Genomic DNA, 20,472 nt, shown 5'->3' with positions numbered 1-20,472 from the left:
CGGTGATAGAGAATGTGCTGTCGAACACGCCGACGGGTGTCAGGCAAAGGGGTTTGAGGGAACCGTCGCCATCGATCGGAGGGATGCCCCGTAGCGAATGCTGTTATCTGCTGATTCATCATCATCACCTTGGCAGCTTGGCAAACGAATCGCGAGGTGTCGAGGATTCGGGGTCCTTCTGCTGACCCAGTTCACCGGTTCATTCCGATACATCATCAGTCACCGTTTGTCCATCGGTAGCGCAACCTACGAAAACGCACGTTTCAGATTGTTAGTTAACGAAGTGCAGACAAGCTCTCTTTCGGTGGAACAATACAAACCACCGCTAGTTTGCATTTGCAGCAGTGTACACGTGTATGTAAAAACCGATCGTTATTCGCTCACGTGGTTCTTGCCTCCACTCAAGGGTGTGTAGTGACGGTTTAAAAGTTTCTAAATTACTTTTGAAGCACGTTGCCTACAAACTTTTAGCGTAGCGAGCTACGAGTTGGTAATCCACTCTCCCTGGTACGAGGTCAACAAGGATCAGGGTGAAAATCCGGGCTTTCCCCCGTTCGTTGCAAAAGCGCGAAAAGTGGAGAACACACGCGAAATGGAATTCCGCTCACACACGGTGGCCAACGGCGGTCGCCACCGTAATGCTCTCGCTGCCAGCAGCAGTGTTGCCAGCCGTGGGCACAAACGCGAAATCACGCCACCGGAGCGGCGGACGGCACACTGCCAGGCAACAACGCACCGGTTGTCAACAGTTACCCCCACGGTGCCGGGCGTCGGAACGCGTTGCCTGGAACTGGTCGAGCAGGCCGTAGCGCTGGAACGGCGCATGTCAGGAAGCGGGCGCGACGTACAGGTGTCGCTGGTTGAAATCGGCGATCTGTGCTTCGCTACCAAGGTAAACGATAAACAAATTATCTTCTGCACCAGGCGACGCCCAGCGCGGGCCCCGGTAACGGGGGGCAGCAGAATCGGTGACGCGGCCCGGGACGTTAGAAAAGGATCCGAATCGGTCGCGGGCGGTTCAGTTCCTCGTCAGTTGTCAGCCGGAGCGGACCGGCAGCCTCGTGCAGAAGCGGCGTGCAGCGTTGTGGCAGCGGTTGGTGTGGACAGTGGTGGTGAGCTGGTGGATAGGTTGTACCTAGCGCGTGACGGACAACGGTGGCTACGGGTGCCCGCATCGGATCCGGTCGATTGTGCCGCTGGTGTTGACGGTAACGGTGCAACGGCCGCCCATTGGAGCGGTGCCGGTTCGGCCGGTACTCTCGATCCCACTGATCCGGAGACCGCGGTGAAGCTTATTTTCGACGGTAACAGTGCGAGAGGGCGTAGTTCCGGTGCGGACCAGTTCGAACAGTTTTGTGTCAAGTGTCGTGTGTATCTTTTGGAGCATTTCGCAAAGTTTCGCAGCAACGTCGGCGTGATGTCGCGCGTAAGTTTTTATTTCTGCAAAACGATATTTAGATGTAATCAGTAAAACGGATTAGTCTTTGGACGAAGTGGACTCGCAGGTGGGTCAGTGGTGTTTGGTAGGGACAGCAGTCTTCACACGACAGGATCGGTCCAAAATCCCATCCGGTCCCATCCCCCATATGTAGGACTTTGACTATCCAGCTACTGGTACATGGGGACTTGCCAGAAAAGGCATCGAGCCTTAGAACTCTTGAGATTGTTGTGCCGATAACAAAGAAGAAAAAGGAAGACTCTCAGGTGCTGTAACAGTTGTACATGGTGTGTGTAATACAGCATTGACCAAATTATTCGACGAATTCGAAAAGGATACCCTTAGAATTCGTTACTTACCGAACACACATTCCATATAGAAATCTCGGAACTCTGCTGGCCCGTGTGATGTGGTCCCTGTGCACGAACATCATAGCCTGTTCCTCCAAAACGACCAACAGACATGATACACGGCAGGCCTCAAGAAACATTCACTGCACCATGTTTATCGAAACACTCACGGCAAACCACGAACAGTCGGTGGACCACTATCTATGCTCTATCTTTCTCGCTCTCTCTCTCTCTCTCTCTCTGTATGTGCAGTAGTATGGTATCGATTATCAACGTGAAAACTCGATGTCTTCACTTCCTTGCGGAACCGCTCCGCTGGTTAAACGGTGGTTAAAACAGGTCACAGACATAAATCCTCTCTGCCCTTCTTTCGGTTTTGGAAGTTTTTGCAAACAGTGCCCGGGGTTTGGGAAGGGGTTGTTTGAACGAGGTTCAGTACGCTTTTTTTTTTTGGGGGGGGAGGGCCACTTTCGTTACTACCGATAGAGTACATTTGTCAACCTGTTCCTGTGGGAAAGATGGGTATAGAGCGTTACCCTCCCGCAAAATAATAATTCCGTTCCGATGTTCAATGATGAATAACTCACAGTGACTAACCCAAAACACGAATGTGCAGTACTGGTAAAAGGTGTATCCCGCAACTTTATCGCCCCGTTCGAAAGGGAATAAGTGATGTTGGTGGCTTTACAATAAATTATGTAGTTATAACGTGTGCGCAGCCCGGTAGTTTGAGAGACTACCCGACTTATAGTAAATTAAATTAAATAATGCCAGAAATGGCAAAACCAAGAATCACCAGATTTTAGTTATATTTTGGTAGAAAGACGGATAATAAATAGTATGAAATCTTACCACCAAGTCACCAACAATGGCTGGCTACAGTTCAACACTCCGATAACTCCTAGTTGGATAAACATGGACCATGAACCGGCATTGAGGATACCTCAAGAGTCCTGGTTTTCATCATCTGATATATGTGGAGTATGGCAATATGATTTGCACTTCAAGAGCTCAAGAGACCTGAGACCAACAACTCAGCCCACATAGGTCTAGAATGACTGACGAAGACCCAAGTCATCCAAATTCAAGAGGATTTTTCAGTTCCAAGAAAGGTAGAAGAAAGCACCTTGCGAAAGTCCAAGTCAATTCCGAACAAGACATTTTTCTTACTTAGCTTAGCTTAGTTATTCGGTGCTACAACCGTTTCGCGGTTGCCATCACTCCCTCTCAATTTGGACCTCCTCCTCCTCTGTCCTTGTAGACGATCTAAAAGGAATTTACGGGTTGGAATTCGGAATTCGTCGTACAGCGCGAAGAGCACGTTATTGTAGCGGCTCCTCCATTGTCCTTCCACATATACGGGGCCAAAAATCCTTCTGAGCATCTTTCGTTTTCGTTTCGTTCGAGGGTTTCATTTTGCACATAGTCCGCGTCTCGGGCGCATATATGAGTACTGGAACTATAAAAGTTCAATAAAGTCCCAGTTTCGTTTGCCGCGACAGGTGTTTTGAGTGGAAAAGTTTCCTCAGACTGTAGAAAGACCGGTTGGCACCCAGCACCCTAGCGCTTATCTCAACAACATAGCAGGGCTGCTAATAAAGCCACCATTAACTTGGGTTTTTGTCTCGTTAATGTCCAACCCGAGGTGTTCAGCCGCCTGCTCAATCCTTTGGTAAGCATTCGCTACGTAGGGGAGCCGTAAGCCAATGATGTCTATGTCATCAGCGTATGCCAGAATGTGGACTGACTTCTAAAAGATAGTCCCCGAAGTTTCCACCTCCCAGTCGCGAATGACTCTCTGAAGCGGAGCGCCAAGCTGAAGAGTAGATAAGTTAGTCCCATCTCCTTGGCGCAGACCCTTGGTGGTAGCAAAGGGAGTTTTCCATCCACCATCACCTGGAGTGTGACGTTAGTCATTGTCATTCATGCTAGTCTGGTATGTTTGGCTGGGATTTCACCCTGGCTATAATATCGTAAGCGGCCTTGAAGTCGATGAAGAGTTGGAAGGAGTGTAGCTGCAGTTCCGCCATCTTCTCCAATATCTGCCGCATGGTGAAGATCTGATCAATGGTCGATTTCCCGCTTCGGAATCCCCTCTGATAGTTTCCAATTATCTTTTCGACGAACGGTACAAGACGATCTTGGAGTATAAGAGAAACTTTCGCTGTTGCAAATAATTTATTCGTAAGATGACACTGGTGTCAGTACACGACTTCTTTTTCTTCCATTAGGGGTGTCCAGGCTGTATCGATTAGTATACGACTTCTAAACACGATCACTCAAGCTTACCAAGCATTAGAGCACGTGCATGAGATGCCTCACGAAATGCGAGCCTCATACACTACAACGGATCGATGTCCCCATGCGGGTGCGCGCGTCCGTACTATCAACGCTGAACCCGCGCATTTTCGACCCGTACGCGATGATCCTACCGATTAAATAACACAGGAAAGGCGCACGTGATCGCCACGGGGTTGACGATGTGTGACTGGGCGCAGGAGAACATCTTCGCACATCTTTTTCACTGCGGGATGGGGCCGAAGTGCGCACGATAAGCGAACCGCCGGCTATGTGTGTGCGGTTTCCGGTTTTCCGAGGCCGTGCCCACACAGCGCTCTATAGAACCAGCGAACTCCGGCACCAACCGGTTGCTATGCGCCAGTTTTCAATCCCTGGGCCCGGTGTGCAACACTGCGCACTTTGGTACAAAACCGTCGACCGGCCTTCGCCGATCGATTCTTTCGCCGGCTGTCGAGCGATCCGGCCGGTAGTTGTGCTGGGCGCGTTCCGTGCACTTTGAACTCGGCACTAGTGGAAGACCAATTCATGTTGGACGGTGGGCAGATAAGCGCCAGGAACGGACAGACAGCAGCGGCAGCCGCAGCATCATCATTTGTCGATGGTTAAGATGACGGGTTGCATCATCGTCTGCGTTTCGATGGCGATGGCATCGCAGTTGGTGTGGTACGCCGGTCAAAGTACACCCGGACTGTACGTCGTAACGTCTATTCCAAAAGATGCTACAAATAGAAACGGATAGAAAACGGATGAATTAACATTGCACAATAAATCGCTGGTCGCTTCTTTTTCGTAACGATCGGTAGAAGTTGCAACAGATCAACCGATCGTTTCATCACACTGCCAAATGAACTCTAAACCCTTCCACAAACGCACCCCTCTAATGCTATTGCTTGTAATTTACATCCATAAAATAAACTTCGAGCAAGCAATTTTTGCTACTGGCGTCATAAACTATGCAAGAATCAAAATGTATTATCGCCCACTACTATCACCCGCCGGCAACAGCCCAACGATCCATCGTCCATCAGAATCGTAGCATAGTATCTCTAGGCAGTCCAGTGCCATCTACCGATTGCAGAATGAAACTTTAAACATTCATTTTGTGTGCGGCTAGCTGGAGGAAGCAGGTGCGGTCCAATGATGGAGGCCAGTTTTGAACAATCATTATTTCGCACCATTTCGCAAAAGCACGTGCCGAAACGAACCATTAGAACGCGTGCGGAAAGATCAGTTTTTTTTAAGCTCTTGGCTGGAACAGTTTTCATTTGCAACCGATTGGCAACAGTGCTGGTGCGTGGAAGGTTCGAAACTCAAAAGAGCAAAGTCCTGGACCGTCGGTGCTTGATGACGGTTTGCCGTTGACCCACGGGCGGATGTTTCCGCTGTTTTGTGTTTGTGTTGAATGCTGATTCGTGCGAGACCAGCAGTTTCATCAGCTTGGCGGCATTTTTCTGTTTTTGAAACCGGTTCGAAGTGGACTCAACAAATTTGCTGATAATACGGCAACTGTCCTCGCTGCGCCCTGCCCTGCGGTGGTTTCGTCACCGTGTGGGGCGCGAGTATTAGACAAACAAGCGCGATGACTCTATTCAGAGGGCATTCGGTGGACCCAAAGGGAAGACAAAGTTTAAAATAAATTCACCAGAACCCCATTCACCTGTTGCTGGGAACCAGGGGGCCTTGGAACGTCATTTTTCCCAACGGCGCACGCCGAAATGCAAAGTGAATGCTGTCAGTGAGCTGTCAAATTTAATCCTCCCGTTCGGTTGGCGAGCGCTTTATTCCTTTGGAGTCCCCATGCGCCCCGTTCGTCGTTGGAGTTCAATTGAACTCCGGAGCACTCTCTGCCACTGCACCTCTTTACCACGCTACGAGCACAAGCATCGAAAAGCCCGATAGAGTGGGAATTCCGTTGCAGGTTCTTTTTTTTTAATGTTTTGCAAAACGTTTTTCCCACCCAAAACCACGGCAGGGGAAGGGGCGTGATGCGCGCGGTTACGCCGTTGATTGCTTTTCCGTTTTCGTGGTGGCACGCGATGTTGTACCGTCGTGCGCTAATTAGCGGACACGGTTGAAACCAATCATTATTTCATCATGTTCATCATGTTGTGGCCTGCTCCTACCGATGGGCATATATGTGCAGAAGGATCGCCGTAAAGGACGATAGTGAAACAATTTTGCATTGCTTAGACCACAACCACCCCAAAAAAAAAAGGGAGGGAAAGGGAACCAAACCCCGGTGTGCCGGATTTAAAGCCGGAAGACGTTTATATGCGGTTCTGCAATTCAGAACAGAGGTTGGCAAATATGGGGTTTTTTTGCTACCATTGCATCCACTTGTTTCGTGAGTTCCGGGTTAAATCTATGCACAGAATTGGTCCGATTTCATGAGTGTGATAGCAGCGTACAGTGGCGGAAAACTTTGCAGACAGCTAATCGATTTGCAGTGTTCGACTGGGTGTGTAAAAGCAAGCTGATTGTAATTGCACCGGGTTATTGTACTACTTGTGCGGGGAAGTTCCAATCGTGTCAATTAGCATTGGAGTACGGTGCCACTGTGGGGAAATAAATCGATCAGGGGAGGATGTTCAATTGCTATTAATACTTCAACTATTATGTCTTTAAGTTCCACATTCACTTACTCTCGTAATATTTAATTTAAAAATTGTTTCCCGACATTCTAGGATTTTTCGATTCCTCCTTGAGCTTTTGATCAATTTCATTAAATTCCTAGAATTTCGAGGAACTTTCAGTTTAGTCTTGTAGTCTATTTAGTAATCAATCTTTTGAGAGGAATCATTCATGTGAATCTTCAATGAGTAGTCATTCAAATCAAAAATCGACTCTCCAAATATTCATGAATGCTAAAAGATTCTAAATGAATCTTCGAGGATTAATTGATCTTTAGAAATGCATAACTCTTGAGGATTCAAGGATCTTCGAGGATTCGAGGATCTTCGAGGATCCATTAATCATCGAGGATTCATGAATCTTCAAAGTTTCAAGAATCTTAGAGGATTCATGAATCTTCAAAGTTTCAAGAATCTTAGAGGATTCATGAATCTTCAAAGTTTCAATAATCTTTGAGGATTCGTGAATCTTTAGAATGAAGTTTCAGATTCATTTGTACAGTTCAAAGATTCATTTAGATTCATGAATCGCCATCTAACTCTACTGGATGATTACAAGAATAGCTCATAATCTTTAACTCCCAATATCTACAGTGAGCATTTCGTAGCACTCCACACAATCATCATCCTTTCGACGTCAACTACGATTACATCAGTCCGTGTTTCGGCCAATGAAGCGTACATTTCGCTTGCTGGTACAACGGTGCGAAACATTACTACTTCGCTTCGCTTTCGATCCTTCTTCTAGCGTTATCGATCAAATTTTGCGCACCCAAAAACCCGATCTCGCACGTTCCCCCCCTGTACCCGCTTTGCCCTACATACACCAAATTTGGTTACTCCAAAATTTCGATCCCACAAAACTTTTACTACCGTGGGCACGGGAACAGGCAACACAGGTGGTGGACAGCAGGAATGGCACTGGTAGTAGAGTAAATTGTGACTATAGCAGCAGGGGCAAAAGACTATGGTGGGCATTGTGGCCATAAATCAAAACCCGCATCGTTCTACGGTGGACGGAAACGGAATTCGGTTCCGTGTTGGTTTATAGTAACGAATGAACGCTGGTACGGGAATGGTAAATAACAAAACCAACTCCTCATCGATAGATGTTCCGCTAGCACACACAGCGGAGCACCGCACGCAACATTCAATGCCCGTGAAGCGTGTTGACAATTTTTCGACTTATAAGGGAGACAAAATTGCGAATTGAAACCAAAAAAAAACCAACCCCCCCCCCCCCCCCCCCCCCACACGCACACACAAACAACCGCATGGTTCTACGTATTAACCTTCGAGGGGCCATCAACGATCGTCACGGCGATCGAATATCGCACCATTTCCTGCAATAATTCCGTGCTGGTCCGCAAATAAAATCACTTCCTGAACCCGTAACCCAAAACCTGTCCGACACTGCACACGCACAAAAAAAGGCAAACGACACGGATGATCCGCCTGTTTGCGTGCGAAACTGCCACGGAACGGATCCTTCCGTTTGCTCTACGGAACCGACCATAAATAATCATAAACAATCTGCCATACCATCATCATCATCATCATCGTGCGTCCAACCCCCCCGCCCTCCGCCGGTTCCAGGTGCCGTTTAATAAAGCCCCCCCCCCACACTCCGGTAAACAAGTAAATAAATAAGTGGAAAATTGTGCGAAAACAGGGGACTCGCCCGGCAATTGTCGAACCGGCGAACGACAAACATTTCCATTCGGCAGCCCATTTATCGAACTTATCCATGCCGAAGGGCGATTCGGGAAGACGGAATTGTGCTGCTGGCTTCGTACCCTGATAGAAATCTTGCTCCTTCCGGGGGGGGGACATTACTATGTTCCCGTGCAGGTTGGGACGGTGAGGAACCCTTCCGTCACATGCCCTTAGTGTCATGGCGACGCAATTGGGTACGTTTTCTGTGGGGTTTTTTTTCCACACACATTGGGAACAAACTATATCGATATGCAAAAGAGAGAGAAAAAATGTTTGTTTGATTTGTTTCAAGATCGTTGAGCAAGGGTAGGAGGAAAGAAGGTACTGACGGAGGCATTTTGTTTATTAAATACCACCCCTTAAATGTGCTGCGTAAAATATGCCTTCTTCGTATGCAATTGTAGTGCATAGTGAATTATGAATAGGTGTTCGCTAGGTGAAATCTCCTTTAAATAAACGAAAACCCAATATGGAAATTGTTACTCGACTAGACGCGAATTATTCCATCACCATTTATAAAACTGATTGTAAGCAACTCAACCACAATCATCGTTGCGTTCAAAAATTAACCTTAAACCTAACATCGCGCTGCCTTTCGTACAGTAAATAAATAACTCTAATCAAAATAGCTCAATGATTAGCAATTGCGGTTGCGTAATTGTGCATGTGATCGGCGGGCACCACGGGGGCATGGGAACCGTCCCTGTACCTGGGCTCCATCGTTTGCCGTCCGAACCGAACCGAACGAATCCGTGACTGATTCGCTTTCAAAACAAGCCGCCCAGGGGTAAACAATCTAAAAGTTGCTACCCGTTCCCCGATTTTGCTTCACCCATATCCTGATAGGCTGCGGTTTGGTAAAAATGGAAAATAAAACTTTATGTCCTTGAAATCTATTTGTATTCATCTGCGACGTCGACTCGATGAACGATTGCAACCAGCCAGCCAGCGGGGAACACATTTCGATTCGTCATCAATGGGTGGGATGTGCCGTGAATTTACGGTTCGTGAAAGCACCAGCGTTCCGTGTTTGGCAGACGGGTTGAGCTAAGCTACACAAATTGCTTCCGCGCATACGATCAAAATTGGTTCATCCTTCCCGAGCACGCGGCAGTTGAAATAGTGAAATCCATTAGCATTTTTCCTTCAACGGTTACGGCCCGGCTAGTCAGCGAACAATCAACAATACAATTAACATGACAGCCATGGTAATTTGTTGATTGAGAATGTTTACGCATCGCTAATGCCAAACAGTGGTGCGCGGTTGTTCGAAAAACGCGGATTGTAATGTTAACTACCAAAAACAATCGATTATCGCTCTGCCAATGGCACGGCACACGACAGTGAAGCGTGTGCGCGCTTGAAGGGTTTGAACGGAACCGTGTAACATTTGTAGGGTTCCGCGCCAAGCACAACCATTATCCATCGCTAGAAGTGAAACGAGCGCTTGCTGGTATATATACAAACGGGATTGCCTCCCTACTTGTCCTAGCTTCGGCTGGACATATACTAAAATTGGAACGATACAGAGAAGATTAGCATGGCCCCTGCGCAAGGATGACACGCAAAATCGTGAAGCGTTCCACATTTTTTTGACACTTTTTTCTTTTCCCCTCTGGTTCGCAATGAAACGGAGCGAGATCTAGCGACAGTGCAGTTTTTTTTATTACTGACTGTCAAGTTCAACTTAAAATACTCTTCCGCGAAGGCGCTCCTTTATAACTAATTCTAATCTCCTCCTCCATTTTTAATCTAAAATTGTTAACAGTAAAATGATTATTCTTGTTGTAGAGGCATATCTTCCATGTATTTTGTCCTACATCTCAGAATTATATGAGAATGAACAAGAACATTTCGTTCTAGCGGTGCAAGAATTGTGCCACGTGTCCTTCTCGAAACATACCCCGAATGCATCCAACCATGACCGGGCTCACGCACAACGCAGTGTACGTATACATGGTGAAGTTTGCATCCCACAGCAATGCAGTCAGGGGGAGATTCTATCCCTTTGCACCTGATTTACAACGTGTGGTCATTTCCCACCCTCGCCAAAGAGTGTTTCGGTGACGTCGTAATTATTCACCTGACCACACATATGTGGCCACCCACTGCGGCGGGTGTGCTGTTGGAGGGTCCGTTGGTCATATCGATTTTTTTTTACTGACCAAAACATTACTTCCCTTACACGTCCGAGAATTCATTTTCCGTTTTGGTTACATTTTCGGGTGCCCCGGTAGCTACCATGAATGACCACCAGTGGTGTCCGCACCGTAGTTAGAGGTTGCGGCTTTTAGTCGTAGCGTGCATGGTGGACAGTGTGGGTGACGTCCTTTGGGCTAGTGTTTGTATCCTGCTGATTGTTGTGGCGCTGGGGCTTGGATTCACAATGAAAAAAGCAGTCTCTTTTCAGGTGGTTTTCGTGCCTAAACTCATGTTGTAAAGTGTTTTTGGTGCCAATTTATAAAACGGTCTTGGTTTCTCTCTTTTTCCCCATTTCACAGTTGAATGGTAAGGATTGTGCACCGAGCCTAGGACTGCGTCACTCGGAAGGAGGCGGTGGAGTTGGTCCGGGTGCCAACACCGATCGCTGCAAGAAACCTTTCTCCAGACCGTTCAACAAGAACCGGCTGCAGCACGACGCGTCCGCAGCTGGAGGCGGTGGTAGCGGAACGTTGAGCGTCCCGGCCGCTGGTAGGATGCCCTCGAGTACGGGCAGCAGCAGTTCGCCACCGAGTGCGGCCGACACAAACGCCCTCATCCGTCAGAACAATGAGCTACGCCACCGGCTGCAGGAGGAGGCGAACAACTATCGGCGCCGGTTAGACACGTACAAGCAGGCGCAAAACAATCAGGCTGCCTTGGTTAGCCGACTGCAGGCAAAGGTACTGCAGTACAAACAACGTTGCACCGATCTGGAACAATTGCCCCCAGCGGCCGCGAGCTGTATCGCTGGCGGTGGTGGACGCTATGGAGCGGGAAGTCGTGAACCATCGCCCGGATCAAGACATCCGCATCATCCACACCATGCGTCATCGTCACCACCACCGGCGACGAGTGGCGCTATCTGTTCCGATGCGACCGGACCGCTAAGTCTGCCCGCGGTATGTCCGGTAGCGCGGGAACACGCCCGGTCACGATCCCGGTCGCAATCACCGTGCCGGAAGTATTCCGAAGGATCCCACGACGAAATCCGCCATCAGCTGGACGAGGAACGACGACGGTAAGAGGGGTGGTGGCCGAAGGCAGCGCTGCTACTAGTTCTCATACACGTAGCACTCCACTGATACTCACATACGTATCTTCCGATATTTCACGCAGCTGCGAAAAATTGCTGGTCGAGAACTCCTGCCTGCGGCAGCAGTTGGAAGAGTCTCATCGCACCAACGACGCATTAACGAACGATCTCCAGAAGCTTACCAGCGATTGGGAAAGCTTGCGCGATGAACTGTTGAGCAAGGAAGACGAATGGAAGGAGGAGGAACAGGTAGGTTGCACTGTTTTGCACCCGAGCCGCACAGCATTCGTTGCGGAACATTCAAACAACACGTGGAGAAGAGGAGGGTGTCTCAATGATTCTTCGGCCACTTGTCAAATAGTAAAACCGTACAACAGTCTTTTGGGCTCAATCTAGTTGGCCGTTGCGTGTTTGCGTGCGAATAAGAGTGGTTACCAAAGTTACACACCGTGGGAGAGCGAGAACACTAGTGCACACTTGCACGGTGCTATTTTTAGAGCACGTTCGCGCTGTGTTTGTCCGGTAGAATGGGTAAGCACAGTGCCACGTCTGTGCATGCATCGCTAGCGCTGCATGTAGGACATCGTACAGATAGGGGGTAAAATGCCGCTCGCAGCCAAGGAAATGATGATGGCCACGTTTCAAGTGACACGATGCTTGACGCTGACCAGCCAACCCTACAAAATGTTACGACTACAGGTCGGCTTGGGTACAATCTGATCCTTCACGCTTTACAAATGCTCTATATCTGATTCAAACTAAACTCTATGCTCTTTTTCGGCGAGAGATGTATGAAGTGTGTACGAACCTGACACAATCGAAATCCAATCCCTACGCGGAGCGCCATAATGTCATTGCAATTGTAACTTAGAATAGAGGGTGGTCGTCTTCATCGTTTGTTTGGCTCTTTTTTAATTTAAATGCTGCTCTTCTAAATTGAACTATTATCGCACACTTACTCTAGGCTTTCAACGATTACTACAACAACGAACATACGCGGCTGTTGAAAATGTGGCGCGAGGTGGTACAGGTGCGCCGCATGTACAACGAGATGGCCTCCACCACGAAGATGGAGCTCGGTCGCATGCATCTCGAGCTGTCCGGCACAGTGCGCGAGGTGTCGGGTGCTTGTAGCGGCGTCTCAGTGAACCTGAAACAGTCGTCCAAATTTGAGGTACTTTATATATGCAATAAGTGATGTTTATGTTTTGCTGATGTTCTAACACCCGTCGATCACCTTCACAAACGACCAGGAGGCACAACAGATGCACATTGAGCGTGAAAACATGGAGCTCAAGTCGCAGCTGTCCGAACTTCGGCTGCAGTATGAAGCGGCCAGGCAAGAGATAGGCCAGCGTGACCAGCGACTGCAGCAGATGGCGCAGGATCTGAAACTGCTCGATGATCGCTACACGCAAGCGGACAGTCAAGCGGCCCAGGCACACCGCATGAACGATGAGCTGGAACGACTCCAGGCGGCCCTGCGCGACATAGCCCACGCGGTGGTCCAAGACGCGGAAACGAGCGCGTCGGCCGACGTAGGTTGCGGCGGGCTCGCCGGTGACGGGCAGCACCATCTGCATCTATCGCAGCCGATCGTTTCCCCCGGAGTGGCACCCCGTTCACCGAAACGTTCCTCCGGTGGGGCTGGAACTGGTGGACTGCGTGCTTCACAGGCTTTCGCCGAGGGTACGATTTCCGCTGTGCAGGCCGCACTGCATAAATACCAGCTAGCCATACACGATCTGCAGGTCAAGCTGCAGACAAACAACGAGACGCTGAAGGCAACGCGAAAGCAGTACGACGGTTGCGAGCATGCACGGGACATGCTGTCCGGCAAGGTGGCGGAGCTGACGGAAAAGCTCGACTCGGCGAACCATCAGCTCTCGGAACTGTACAAAGAACGGGACAGTCTGCAGAAGACGCTGGATGGGTTACGCTCGGATAAGCACACGGTGGAACGCGGAAAGGCGGAACTGAACTCCATCGTAAGTTCGATTAGCCTCAAAATGGGACAGTCTTCAGCAAAAAAAAAACATAATCAACCATATTTTTTCGTCAAATAGGTCGATAGTTTAAACACCGATTATGAGAAGCTACAGAACGTCAATAGCAAACTGCAGAAAATGTACGACGCGCTAGAGGAAGAGAAGAAGATGATCGAGCTGGAACTTCAGCGCGTGCATAAAGATAAAGACATTCAGGAAATGAATTTAAGGTAAGATCACATTTGCATTTTTGGACAAAAACAACAAAAAAAGTCCTCCATGAGTCGACCGTGACAGGACTCGAACCTGCAATCTTCGGATCCGAAGTCCGACGCCTTCTCCATTAGGCCACACGGTCGCATGTAAATCCACCGCTTAAACGCGTTTAAAAATTCCAGCTACTCTTTTCCACGAAGCTCCAAATTGCCAAAAATGACAAGGTACTGTATCAAATTGATGCGACCTAATCAAAACAACGTGTTGTTCAGTTAGTTGTACACGTATCAAACGAGTATGTACGTGCTGGAACGTTGATTGTTTGCTATTTTCATACAACACTGGTTTCGCTTGTCACTGGTTTGTAGAATTGTACAGTTTCGTTTTGACATTTCGTCACTGACTCATTGTTATGATATATAATTGCCATAACTTATCATCCTTTTACCCTCTTTGTCCAAAGTAATGCAGTGGAAGGAGTCTTCAACTAGACAAAAAGTTTTTTTTTCCATCAAATATGTAAGAAGGAACATTTTTGTGCAACAATAGTAGTTAAAATCAAGCGTATCAAAAAAAATAAGTAAAAAATTTCTCCCACCACAATTCTCTCCGTGACAGTGTGCGCGGGTGAGCGCGACACTGCCGTGACCAGGATTCGAACCTGGGTTACTACGGCCACAACGTAGGGTCCTAACCACTAGACGATCACGGCTATGAGAACGGGATGGCGAGAGCAAGGCCGTACGCATATTTTAACTGACATTCACTCACGCTGCATCTGTCTTACTCTCTCACTATCATTTCCAGGGCGGAAGAAGAACGCTGCAGTAGACTGCGCGAAGAAACCATTACGCTTCGCGAGGAGCTGAACAAGCTCTATCTTTCACGCGACTTGCTCGAGCAGCAACGCATCGAATCGGACGGGCTGTTGAATATGCTCGAGAAACAGAAGCTGGAGCTTGAGTTCGAACTAGACCGTGTGACTGGCGAACGCAATGAACTGCACGCCACGTTGGAAAAACGTACCAACTCCAACGAACACCAGGAGCAGGAAATCCGCCAGCTGAAATCGACCGTAGCGCAGCTGGACGAAGAGCGCGGCAAACTGCGCGTCCAATCGAATGACCAGAGTGCGGATCTGGCCTCACTCAAAAAAGAGCTCATCAGCGCCGAACAGGCCAGGCTGGATCTCGATTCGGAAAAGCTGGCCATCAGTGAACGGCTGAAGTGTCTCGAGATGGAAAAGGACAAGATCGAGGCCGAGCTTAGCTGTGTGGCCCGCGAGCGCAACGATCTCAGCAATCAGCTTGCAACCATTGCACGCAAGAAGGAAACCATCGGCGAAGAGGTGATGCGCCTACGGCAGCGGCTAGAGCAATCGAATGAAATGAACGGTCGGCTAAATCGCTCGCTTGAAGAGCTGGTAAAGGAGAGCGAAGAAAAGACGGTTACCATAGAGGGGCACGAAAAGGAACTGCAGAGATTACAGGTAAACATAGTGTGTAACATAAGTGTGCATCGGGGGGTCGGGGGTTGAAAAAAAAGAATCGTGCGTCGGCCGGGAATCGAACCCGGATCAACTGCTTGGAAGGCAACTATGCTGACCATTACACCACCGACGCCGTCGAGGAGAGCCGCCTACCAATCCCTTTTTGATCTCGACGTCATTTTTTTGCGTTTCTTCAGTACGGCTAGGAAATGTTTTTATTCCCTTGGTATTGAACTAGTTTTACATTTTAAGAGTATTTAGAACAGTGCACACAGCTCTTCGACTTATAAACATGGAATTAGGAGTTGAGATGTATGTGGCATGCATGTGTAATGTTTACATTTATACATCCTAACCTCATTTTCTTATTTTCTCCTCGTTTCTTCCACTTTCTTCGCTCTTCAATCGTTAATCAGGAACAACTTGCTTCAATACGCAGCGAGAAGGAATCTTTGGAAGCCGTTCTTTTCGACACGAACACCTCCCTCGAAGAGGCCGAAGCGAAGAAAGATGCACTGGAGCGTGAAAATCAAGATCTGCTCATCAAGCAAGAATCGCACAAGGCTCTTATCGCCCGGCTCAACAAGGACCTGGAAAACGCGGAACGGCGCGCCCAGGATATCAAGATTCAGCTGACGAATGCGGCCGCCAATCAGGAGGCCGAGTTCTTACAGAAGCTATCCAGCTTGCGCACCTTTAGCGAGGAAAACATCAAGAAGCTGAACGACGAAAAGGAGCAGATACGGCAAACGCTCGAGAAGCGCATGCAGCAATCGCTGCAAGCGTTAGAAAGCGCCAAAGATGCCGAAATCCGGCAGCTCCGCGAGCAGTACGAGACGCTGCAGATGCATTTGGACGCATTGAACCAACAGCACGAGGAGGTGATCCTGCGGGCGGAGAATGAAAAGCAGCAGGCGTTGCTGATTGCCCACCGCGACAAACAGGCCGTGATCGAGAAGCTGGAGCTCACGGCACGGGAGCTGAAGAACGAGCTGGAAAACGGTGATCGGTTGAAGCGTGAGATGGCCGCCCGTCAGGAGAAGGACCGCACCACGATCGGCTGTCTGCGGGACGAGATCACCAAGATGCGCACGAAAGCGGAGGAGGCGCGTATTCGCGCGGAAGAGGAAATGAACCGGCTCGAGGTTGCTGCGGGATCGCTGCGCGAAGAGAAGGATACACTGCTGAAAGACGGCGAGGAGCTGAAGGTGCAGCTGCGCCTTTCGGAGGATCGTTGCGATGCGCTAAACCATCAGCTGCAAGATACGCAGCGCAAATTAAAGGAAGGCAAGTGTGAAACATTATGGGACGCAACCGTGCGAAAAATCGTCTCCTAATCTTGCTTATATTTCTCTCCAATTAATGTAGCGGAAAATAACACCGACGCAACGCGGAAGGATTTGACGGACACAAGACGAACCCTGGCAGACAGCAACATCGAAAGAGACAAGTACGCCAACAGTAACAAAGAATTAAGGGACCATGTGAAGCGGGTGGAGGAACAGCGTCGGCAGCAGGCACGCACCATCGAAGATGCAATAGCCAAGATTTCTTGTAAGTATTACCGTCAAGTTCGCAATACGGTTGCGCCCGTCTATCTCTAACTCTGTGCGTGCCTCTGAATTGCGACTTACAGCACTGGAAGAAACGCGCAATGGCTTGGAGCAGGATAAGGTGCGCCTGCAGACCATCCTCAAGGAAACGGAAACAAACGTCACCAAGCTGAACCAGGAGCTTACGAACGCGCAAACCGACATACAAAAGTTCCAGACGGACACAAGCCAAAAGGATGCGTCGGAAAAGGAGCTGCAGGCCCGGTTGGCGAACGAAGGCGAAGAGAAGGAACGCGTGCTGGCGGAGCTGCACCAGATCAAGAAGCAGATGGCCGACCTGGAGGGTACGCTGTGCGCCACCCGGCAGGAACTGGGCCGGGCCCGTTGTAAGGCCAACCAGGACGAGCATCGGTTCCACCAGCGCGAGCAGGAGCTGTGCGGACGCAACGAGGAGGGCCGCGGGCGCGAGAAACGGCTCGAGGACCAGAAGCACAATCTGGAGGTGTGCCTTGCCGATGCGACCCAACAAATCCAGGAGCTGAAGGCGCGGCTGGGCGGTGCCGAGGGGCGCGTGCGTGCGCTCGATGAGCAGCTGGTGCAGCTGGAGTGTCAGAAGAAGGAGGTCGAAAACAAGCTCAGCTCGATCGGGCACACGTTGCGCCGCATTGCCGGTATTCAGATGGATGGTTCGGTCAGCTTGCCGTATCGTCTGATGAGCCCCTCGCGCCGGTACAGCCCAGCGCGCGGCGGTACCGGTGGGCGGTCGGAGAGCGGCGACTATCCACCCGGCCACCATCACGGCCACCACGGGCATCATCACCACCATCACCACGGGCACGAGACGCGCAGCCTGTCCGGCGAGAATGTGCTGATAGATGTCGATCCGGAGATGGTGCGCAAGGGCGTACGGTCGCTCATGCAGCAAATCGCGCACATCGAGCGCGAGCGGGACGACTTCAAGGTGCAGCTGTGCACGGCCCGCAAACAGCTGCAGGAGGGCAGCGACGCTCAGCTGCGCCTGGAGACGAAGATCAACAAGCTGCAGCAGCACGTACGGGCGGTGCATGAGGACAAAACCAACCTCGAGGCACGGTTGGCGCAGAAGACGAGCGCGCTACAGTCGACCGAGGAAACGCTGCGCCAGAAGTCAGACGAGCTGACCGCACTGCGCGAGAAGGCGACCCAGCTGGAACAGTCGCTCGCGAGCACCACGGAGGAACGGACCCATCTCGAGGAGCGGTTGGACAAGTGTCGACAGGGTGGGGCACGCCTGGAATCTGACAAACGTCACCTGCAGGATGAGCTAGCCCGCACGGAGGCACGGGCCACGAAGCTGGACCTCCAGCGGGTCGCCCTCGAGGGTGACATACAACGGCTGCAGATGGCAATGCAGGAGAAGGACTGTACGCTGCGCAACCAGCAGGAGCGGTTGGAAAATCAGCAGCGTTCGCTGACACAGCTCGAGGATCGCTGTGTGGCGCTCAAGAGCACCGTCGACCAGCTCAAGGAACGGCTACAGGCGGCGGCCATTACCGAAACGGAACTGCGCGGTGAAATAAGCGGCCTGCAGCGGCACAACGCCGACCAAAGCCACACGTTCGCGCTCGGCCAGGACAAGCTGAAGCAGCTGCAGAAGACGCTTACCGGCAGCGAGAACGAGCGCCGCGTGCTGGCCGAACGGCTCGATGCGTCCCAACACACCATCAACGAGCTGCGGCGTAACCAGCAGGCCGCCCAGGACGGTACGACCCGCCTGCAGGAACAGTTGGCCGAATGCGAAGTGCAGAAGTCGACCCTGGAGAGTCAGCTGCGGCTGGCCAAGTGGAACCAGGAAACAAGCGAACAGCTGGCAGCAACGGGTGGCAACCTGGGTGGAGGCGGTGCGGGCGCTTCCGGTGACCAGGAACTTGCCCGCCAGCTGATCAGTTCGCAGCGGGAACGGAACGAGCTGCGCAACCAGGTGGAGACACTGAACGAAAAGATCCGCACACTGGAGCGCGATAAACGTTCAGCGGGAAAGTACGATCGGTCCGAGAAGAAGACGGCCGGTGGTGAGTACGACTCCAACCGGATGGAGTCGACCGGTTACAACTGTGGACTGGACCATGCGCAGATCGAGCAGGAGGGGCGCGAGCTGCGCATGAAGGTACGCCGCCTGGAAACGCTGCTGGCGGAGAAGGAAGCGGAATTGGCCCGTTCCCGGGCGAAGCTGCTCGAATCACCGAGCAAGGCCAGCAGTCTCGGCGGTGGCAGTGCTGGTGCTGATGTCGAACGTTACCGGAGCGCACAGGTACAGGCGGAACGGTTGCTAGACGCACGGGAACAATCACATCGGCAGCAAGTTACCCGTCTCGAGAATCAAATTACGATGCTTCGGGAACAGCTAGCGCAGGAAGCAAAACGACGCCAGCAGTACATACTGCGCAGCTCGCGTGCCGGTAGAGAGATGCAGCAGCTGCGCCAAACCATTGGGGAATCACTGCGCAACGTAGCACAGGATCCACTGGATACGGGTTTGCTTGAAAGTGAAGCGCGTCGGTAAGTAGTTCGGGGGGATGGCAAACGATTGTTCGTGTGAATTACTTTTCTAACGTTACGCTTTACCCCTTTTCAATTCCAGACTGGACAGTGCTGTATCGATGAGCTTACCACCAACAACCGGCCGAGGTAGAGGAGAATTTGATCGCAGCCTCAGTCCCACATTCCGTTAACGACATCGGATCGAATGACATCGCTCAAAATCCATACACTGCCCATAACTTGTATTGTTAAACATCGATCCAAGTATTTTGGAAAAAAAAACTTAAGCGAAGGAGCGTCATTGTAGACAGACCCGATAGAAATTTAAAAACATAACCGTCCAATATTAAATTATCATTAGAGAAAAGCACTCAGCATGACGCTTTCAGTAGGAAACATTCGATCCCTAGGTAATAGGAATCAATCCAGATGAAGTAGCAGTTGAATAAACCAAAATCCATTGATCTCACAAAAACAGTCATACGCAAAAGCTTTTAAAGTACGGTACGGGTAGCGTAAGTGGGAGAATCATCAAATATTATGCAAACGAATACATATTTAGCATAAGTCGTACTATAGTCGCATAACGATTTACCTATAGCGGTTAATAGCAGATATCATACGGTTCATCGCCGGTACGTTAGCAGTCTGGACAGACAGATTAGCCAGCATCGAGTGTCGACCAGAAAACGGCATCCACTTCATTCGCTTCAACTCACAATTTTATCAATCGACAAAGTTGTTCCTTTAGCATGTAAGTTTACGGCTCCCGATAGGGCAAGAATATTTATTAGCGAATCATTGTCCGCAAAACAACCAAAATTGTCGTTCATTTTCAACACACCAAATAAACCAATTCATGCAACTAGTGTAAGTATTTCAACGAGAGGTGTTTTTTTTAAACTAATATGAGAAAAAGTCTTATACGTGAAGGTTTACTGTAGGGTGAACGTGATTGCTTCACCAAACCGCCGATTTATTGTTAACACGGCACTTATCTGGGTTATACCAGGTGCTTAAAATATGTCTTATCTGA

The 20,472-nt window shown here is 50.0% G+C and overlaps 1 protein-coding gene and 4 non-coding genes across 5 annotated transcripts; 2 read left to right on the top strand and 3 right to left on the bottom strand.

Moving 5' to 3' along the window:
* The first annotated feature begins 592 nt into the window (after nt 1-592).
* On the top strand, nt 593-19,627 carry LOC128708857 (rootletin). The gene is made up of 11 exons (XM_053803839.1): nt 593-1,426; nt 10,937-11,655; nt 11,754-11,919; nt 12,635-12,844; nt 12,924-13,658; nt 13,737-13,888; nt 14,682-15,363; nt 15,780-16,650; nt 16,732-16,917; nt 17,000-19,454; nt 19,537-19,627. Exons 1-11 carry the CDS (start codon nt 593-595, stop codon nt 19,625-19,627), a joined length of 7,101 nt encoding a protein of 2,366 aa, XP_053659814.1.
* LOC128710521 (U6 spliceosomal RNA) lies at nt 9,921-10,027 on the top strand. Its single transcript, XR_008409898.1, has one exon. It is a non-coding gene; the product is annotated as a U6 spliceosomal RNA (small nuclear RNA).
* Trnar-ucg (transfer RNA arginine (anticodon UCG)) lies at nt 13,944-14,016 on the bottom strand. The gene has a single exon. It is a non-coding gene; the product is annotated as a tRNA-Arg (tRNA).
* Nucleotides 14,515-14,586, bottom strand: Trnah-gug (transfer RNA histidin (anticodon GUG)). Its single transcript has one exon. It is a non-coding gene; the product is annotated as a tRNA-His (tRNA).
* On the bottom strand, nt 15,425-15,496 carry Trnag-ucc (transfer RNA glycine (anticodon UCC)). Its single transcript has one exon. It is a non-coding gene; the product is annotated as a tRNA-Gly (tRNA).
* Nucleotides 19,628-20,472: the final 845 nt, after the last annotated feature.

This window comes from Anopheles marshallii, chromosome 2 (assembly GCF_943734725.1).
Source record: "Anopheles marshallii chromosome 2, idAnoMarsDA_429_01, whole genome shotgun sequence".
Taxonomy (NCBI): domain Eukaryota; kingdom Metazoa; phylum Arthropoda; class Insecta; order Diptera; family Culicidae; genus Anopheles; species Anopheles marshallii.
Note: the sequence above shows the minus strand (reverse complement) of the source record. Positions and strands in the feature narration are given on the sequence as shown.